This window comes from Echinops telfairi, unplaced genomic scaffold, assembly GCF_000313985.2.
Source record: "Echinops telfairi isolate 266 unplaced genomic scaffold, ASM31398v2 ScPeMD7_7469;HRSCAF=8507_0, whole genome shotgun sequence".
NCBI classification, from domain to species: Eukaryota; Metazoa; Chordata; class Mammalia; order Afrosoricida; family Tenrecidae; genus Echinops; species Echinops telfairi.
In genome coordinates, this window is record NW_022111372.1 from 36113643 (window position 1) to 36120405 (window position 6763).

Here is a 6763-nt window from a genome sequence, read left to right on the forward strand (position 1 = left end):
ATGCACCCACCCCCACCCGCACCCCCGGCGGCACATCTGAGGAAGTGTCCATCTGGTATTCAGTGTAACCCCCATATTCTGGGGCTCCCCCAGCGCCCCCACTATCCATATGTCACCCTGTCTTTGTAGTCTTTGTTTTCCCCACCCATGCATTTTACATCCACACTCACTTTACTTGACCCATTTCTCGACTCCAGAAGGCATTCGGCCTGCTGAGCGCCGCCCTGAGCACATTACTTTCAGGAGCATGGTGCCACAAACCCTTACTTGTAGGGCTGATGCAGGACACAGCCCTGCCCGGGGCTGAGCACTCCATGAGAGGCTGCCTGAGGCTCCTTCTGTGTCTGTGCGGTGGGTTCATCTGTTCCTCTTCCGTCCAGGCGTCTCCCGCAGCAGACATGTGGGGCGTGCCCCGGGGGAGGGGACGGGAGGACCCAGCACCAGCGGGCCTCTGTGACGCGTCTGTCTCTGTTCTGGGTGCAGTGCCTGATCCGCCTCATCCACAAGGAGCTGGGCTGCACAGGGAAGCCAGCAGGGGACCAAGTTCCGTAAGTCCACCGCCATTGGCCGCTGCTGCTGGGGGTTAGGGAATGGGCTGAGAAGAGCTTTCTGGCCCGGCTGCCCCTCCCACACCCAGCTGTCCCTGCCATTGCCCTATGTGTGTGTGATCCTGGCCGTCGCTGCCTCCTCTGCCCTTGTCTCAGGGAGCCCCGATAGCATAGGGGTTCCGAGTAGGACTACCTAACCCCAAGGTCAGCAGTTTGAAACCACCGGGAGAAAGATGGGGCTTTCTATTCCCGTAGAGTGACGGTCTCAGAAACCCACCGGGCAGCCCTACCATGCCCTGTGGGGTCGGCATGAGTCAGCCTGGGCTCAATGGCAGGGAGGGTGGGTTTTCGGTTTGGTCTTTGTCTCTGGGAACCATGGCCGTGTGGTTCTAACTGGAAGGTCAGTGATTGGAACTCACCAGCATCTTCAAGGGAGAAAGATGAGGCCCATAGGATTTACCGCCTGGGAAACCCACAGGGGCAGTTCTGCCCTGTCCTGTGGGTTGGCTGTAGGTTGTCGTCAGCTCCCTGGCAGTGAGGAGGTGAGCCTTTGCCTGTCGGCGGGGCTTTCCTGCAGCAGGGGTGGCTCACCGCCCTCCCCTCCCTCCTCCCTGCCCATCACCAAGCTGCAAGCTGGGGGGGTTGTGTCAGAACTTACTCCCCATGTCTGTTTCCAGAAAAAGCCCTGACCAGGGAGACAGGCGGGCTGGGCTCTCTGTGGGCCGTGGGGGTTTTGCATGGCATTGAAACCGCAGCTGGCAGCCTCACCGTCTCTTATCTGGTCGCATCTTTCAGGTTTAAGGAACACTGATTGTGCCACTCGTCCTTCACAATACGTCCTTCGTGGGAACCTTCAAGCAAAGACTTCCTGGGCCGAGGCGACGTGGTTGTGCTTGGCACACATCCCTAGAGGAAACACACGCGCCAATGTGTGCATATTCCGTTGCAACTACCCCACACAGCCTGGGACGGAGTGAGGGCGTTTATGGATGCTGCCGATGGCCCAGGAAAACACACACTCTGACAACCAAGTGCCTCCCCCATGCTGTCTCACCCCGCCGCTCCCCAAGGCATGGGACCAGTGAGGAGCCATGGGTTCTTAGACACAGGCGCCCTCTCTCAGGTATTCAGGTCGCACAATGTTAAAGAGACGTGGATACTGTGCCCACAGGAACTCTGACCACCCGACTATGTGTCTGTCGCTTCCAGAGACCCCCAAACAATCAGATGTCGAGACCCAGCCAGCAAAAGAGGTTGGCATTCTTAAACAAATCACTATGCTCTGATATGATGACATCAAAAATGATTCAGAAGCCAAGATTGAACCGGGACCCTTCACATCACCCCAGAGACCTTCCCAGGGCTCCCTTGAACCCGGACACGGGAGGGCAGTGAAAGCACCCCTGCTGGCGATGGGGCCCAGACACCTGGGGAAGCGCCCAGCACTGGCACACCTGCCCACGTACAGGTGGCACAGGCAGGCAGGCAGCGAGGGGCACATCTCCAGCTCAGTGATCTGCCTCCAAGACCCCCGCGCGTGTGTGGGCGCACACACACACTTTGGGGGGCACAGGTCTTAGATGCACCACAGCAGGGTCGACATTGGTTATTTAAAAGGTGTACTATGTTACGTGAAAGCCAGGAACTACTGTACGTGGCGTTTATTTATTAAGACAAACTGTGACTGCTTCCGGGCCCTTTGTGTTCCCTGCTGTTGCCCTAGAAAGCACCTGCCCTTTGAAATAAATGTGTTCAAAAACAAACAAACAAACGAAAAGCAGGCTCCCCACCCCCCCAGAGAATGCCGCTGGTTACTGCAAGCGAGCGTGCTCACTGTGCTCTCAGTAGCGTTTGTGAGTGTGTGCGTGCTTGGGGCTGTCTTGGGATTGGACACCCTCAGCTCCGCAGGGACTGGGGCCATTCCCACCCAGTTCAGGAGCAGGCCACGCCCAGGCCATCTGGGTGCCCAGCTGGCCAGTCATGCAACTGAAGGACTCTGGAAAGGTCCAGCCTCTGCTGCGACATGTTACACACAAGGGGGCCCCAGCTGCACTTGAAGATCACACGCTGGGGAGGGGAAGGGGTCTGGATTCAGAGCTTTCTCCTTGCACACGGATCCTTCCCAGGCTCTTTCTCAGAGGTGGAGCTCCAGGTGTTTAAGCAAAGAGAGGCTAGGGGAGAAAAAGACTAAATGAAAATGAGACCAGACTAGCCAACACATTGAAATACCTAAATACCTTCCAGAGGACCGGTTAGAACCGGCTGCTTGGATTGCTGCTCTCCCAGGGTGGCTGTGTGGCCCTATGGACAAGCCCAGATGGACAGGAGGCACGGGCGCTGGTCCTCTGCCAAGTCCCATGTCCCATTAGGTACAAAACAGTCACAATGAGTCAGTGCCGACTTGTGCTGGCCCCTGTGCTGTACCGGGCTGTACTAACCACGCCATTTTATTAATAATCAACGCCTTTATTTTACAGCTGGATCGAGCGTAGGCTAGCGCCTGGAAAACCCAAGAAATTCCAGGATTTTTATAGTCCCAAGTAAGAGGGCTGGCTTAAGGGGAGGGATATTCCCCCAGTTACATTCTTATCAAACTGTCAGGGTAGAAGAGGGTTGGGGGCACCACAGCTGCAGGTACTCACTCAGGGTCGAACAGGAGCGTTTACATTGCTTGCTAATTGGGCAGGCAGAATCCAGACACATCTTGAGAAAGTCAAGTTCTATCAGGAGAGGGGGGAGGGAGAAGGGAGAAGGGGCGGCTGGCCGCTCACTGGGGTTGAAGGCTGTCCACAACCAACTGGAGTTCTCGTGCTGGGAGAGGTTACTACACTTGTCAGAGTAGAGCTGCGCTCCCTAGGGTCTTCGGTAGCTGGGATTTCTGAAGATCGCCAGGCCTAACTTCCAAAGCTTGGCAGGTCTTGTCTTTTAAACAAGAGTTGTCTGTGCACTGAAAAACAGTCTTCCTCCGGAAAAAAGAAAAGCCATCAGCTGCTCAGGTCTCTGTTCTCACTGTGCACGTTTTCCTCCTGTTCTCTCCCATCTTGGGGATCCTCTTCTGCCTTGAGCCACCTTCTGAGCCGGCCTGCTTCCCTCCCTGCGTCCCTCCCCAGACTTCAAACATCCCACCAACACCCGCCCCCCCAAGTATCTCCATCAAATCCCAGCTCCCTCCCCTCACCACCAGCTCCCAGCACCCACAGGGCACTGTCTCTAGGTGGTTTCATTTTGTCATTAAATTGAATAGCATCAAAGGGGAAAATGAGACCCATATAAATGTATGACAGTGAAAAAGCGCTGGAACCTTGCTCAGAAGGAATTCACAAATATTCCTCACTAAGGAGAGAGCACTAGACACGTATGACCTGGAAAACGAGGCAGTGCCATGGCGTGCCAGCCCTCAGACGTCCCTGTTCTTGGTTTGGTAACATAATGTCCTTGTCCTTGTCCTTGTACAGGAGCCTTAGCTTCACTCCATAAATGGGAGATTACATCATCAGTGTTAAGGGGAAGGACCTGTGCTTTCCATATAAAAATACATCTGAATTTTATCAGGAGCCTAGCTGAGCTCACGTCCCCCCACCAATAGCCTGGGGAGCTTGGTTCTGGCATTCAGATGGAAATACGGCTCCGTGCTCCTGAATTTGCACGTCACATTGATGGTCCTGTTCCAGTCAGCCCGGATGCCTGGGATGATTGAAAGGCACTTGATGAATTGGCCTGTGGGAAGAGCCACTGGAGGCGGGACTGCAGCTTCCCCATCACTCAGGACAGGAACTAAGATCACCCCTGGAAGCCACCATAGTAAAAGCCACTTCACAGCCTTCCCTGTGCCCGGGGTGGGGCCTTCACGCCTCAAACTGGCTATGGCCAAGGGCCACCACCACCCCACCCCCCGCCCCCTTACTGGTTTGTTAAAGTCACTAAGGGCAAATGAGTAGTAGAGGACCAGAGAGTCTGTTACTTACAAGCTTGAAAAAAATATTTTTTTCAAGCTTGAATTTCTTGTTGTCCGAGTCAAAGACCATAAAGCAGCTGTCAATGAGTGACGGGCATTTGTGACTGCTTCCTGCACAGCTACCTGTCTGCGCTCACCTCAGCACAGGCGATGACAAGGTGACCTGTGGACCACACCTCGAGTATGTGGGAAATGGGGCTGGGAGCCGGCCCACACAGAAAGCGAACCCCCAGTGTCAGCAGTAGCAACCTGGGCTGGTACAAGGATGGGGGCAGCAGTGGGGAGGGAATGCAGCTGAGGGGCCACAGGTTCTGTGGCCCAAACACGACCTTGAGCCTACCTGACCTGAGTTTTGGGAATCTCTCAAGAACAGATTTGGAGCTGTGAGAGAAGACATGAAGAACAGCATTCATGAAGAAACGGGTTGGTAAGAAGACAGCAGGGAGAGAAAAGATCAAAGTGGATGTCCGGAGAGACTCTGAAAGTTGCTCTTAATTGTCAGGTAACTAAAGCAAGTGGAAGAAAGGATGAAATCAAAAGAGCTGAACAGAAACTTTTAAAGGGCAGCTTGAGATGACAAAACCAAGTATTAGAATGAAATATGCAGAGATCTAGTATTGGCCAACCAAGAGGAAAGAGCATGCTCAGTGTATCTCAGGCGGAAAGAACCCAAGAAAACATCCAAGCCTCGAGTTGCAACATTGAAAGATTCTATGGAGAAAATGTTGAATGCAGCAGGGTGCATCAAAAGAAAATGGAAAGAATACACAGTCACTGTATCCAAAAGAACTGGTCGACATTCCGTTTCAGGTGGTAGCATATAAGCAAGAACCAATGATACTGATGGAAGAAGTTCAAGCTGTGCTGAAAGCATTGGCCAACAACAATCTCCAGAAATTCATGGGCTACCAGTCGAAATATTTCAGCTAGCTGGAGAAGCACACACTTGTCTACACCAGGAAATTTGAAAGACAGCTACTTGGCCAACTGACTGGAAGAGACCCATATTTGTACCTATTCCAAAGAAAAGTGACCCACCAGAAAACTCAAGTTATAGACCAATTATCAATGATTGATATCACATGCAAGTAAATTTTTGCTAAAGATCATTCCACAATGGTTGTAGCAGTACATTAACAAGGAGCTGTCAGAGGTTCATGTCGGATTCAGAAGGAGACGGGGAACAAGAAATATTGCTGATGTCAAATGGATCTTGGCTGCAAGCATAGATGACCAGAAAGATGTTTACTTGTGTTTTATTACCATGGCAAGGAATTCAACTGTGTGGATCTTAAGGTGTGCCTTTCCCCGCTTTGTGATGCACAGGAAGTTTTTTGTCCAGTAGAATTGTTGGTGGTACAGTTTTTGTTTTGTTTCCTGATTGCATCCTGCCGCTGGGGCTTGCCACTTCTTCAATATCCCTGTTGCCTGGAAACGGGCCATTAGAGGTGGAGGTTTGGTCTGACTTGAGTTGAATTCTGGAACATCTCTCCATCAGTAGTTGGGTGCACTTTCCCCTGGGGCCGACTAATGCCTTGTCTCCTCTCCCTTTGTGATGTTTGGACAGATCAGCCTGTTCCACCCATTATAAAGTTCCCCATTAGCCATCCACTCATTGGTGTCAACAGTCACTAATAATCTTTGCTTAGCTCCATCATTTTGCTGCAGAAAAGCTGCTATTGCTTGACATTATGAACTTATCTTCCTTGACAGGGATAAAACTACAAATTATAGTGTCAAGTGAAAAGAAAGAAAAAACTAGTCGAAAACAGCGTACTGCGTACAGCTTTTGTTTTGTTTTTAGAGAGTCTGTGTAAGAAAGGAGCCCTGGTGATGGAGTGGTTAAGCTCTGAGCTGCTCACCAAGACCATAAGCTGCTCTGCAGGAGAAAGGTGAGGCTTTCTACTCCCAGAAAGGGCTACAATCTCAAAAGCCCACCCATGAGGCAGTACTACCCTGCCCTAAAGGGTCACCATGAATCTAAAAGGACCCAAGGGCAGGGACTCTTCAAGGATGGAAGACTGAAATAGAAGCCAGAGCAGAGCATCCGCTGATGCGTCAGCTCATCCTCTCATGCAGTGGCTGCAGCTACAACGCTGGGCAAACCTGACGTGGCGCCTGTCCTTGTGGTACCAGATGCCAATGGAATCATATGCGCTTGATTTCTTAGGAGAACACAGCGTTAAATGTCTTGCTCTCACACACAAGCCACCACAGTCTGAAACACTGACAGATAAGGGGGTAGATACATAGGTTTTCA

At 52.0% G+C, this 6763-nt stretch overlaps 1 protein-coding gene across 3 annotated transcripts in view; it reads left to right on the forward strand.

The window, feature by feature from the left end:
• SLC37A1 (solute carrier family 37 member 1) overlaps nucleotides 1-2237 on the forward strand; it is a 57340-nt gene extending 55103 nt beyond the window's left edge. For all 3 annotated transcript variants that reach the window (XM_004697311.2, XM_045284634.1, XM_045284635.1), the window contains 2 exons: nucleotides 484-548; nucleotides 1344-2237. In XM_004697311.2, coding sequence (XP_004697368.2) covers nucleotides 484-548; nucleotides 1344-1359 — 81 coding nt within the window. In that variant the 3' untranslated portion in view covers nucleotides 1360-2237. The remainder of the gene's footprint in view (nucleotides 1-483; nucleotides 549-1343) is intronic.
• The last annotated feature ends 4526 nt before the right edge of the window (nucleotides 2238-6763 follow it).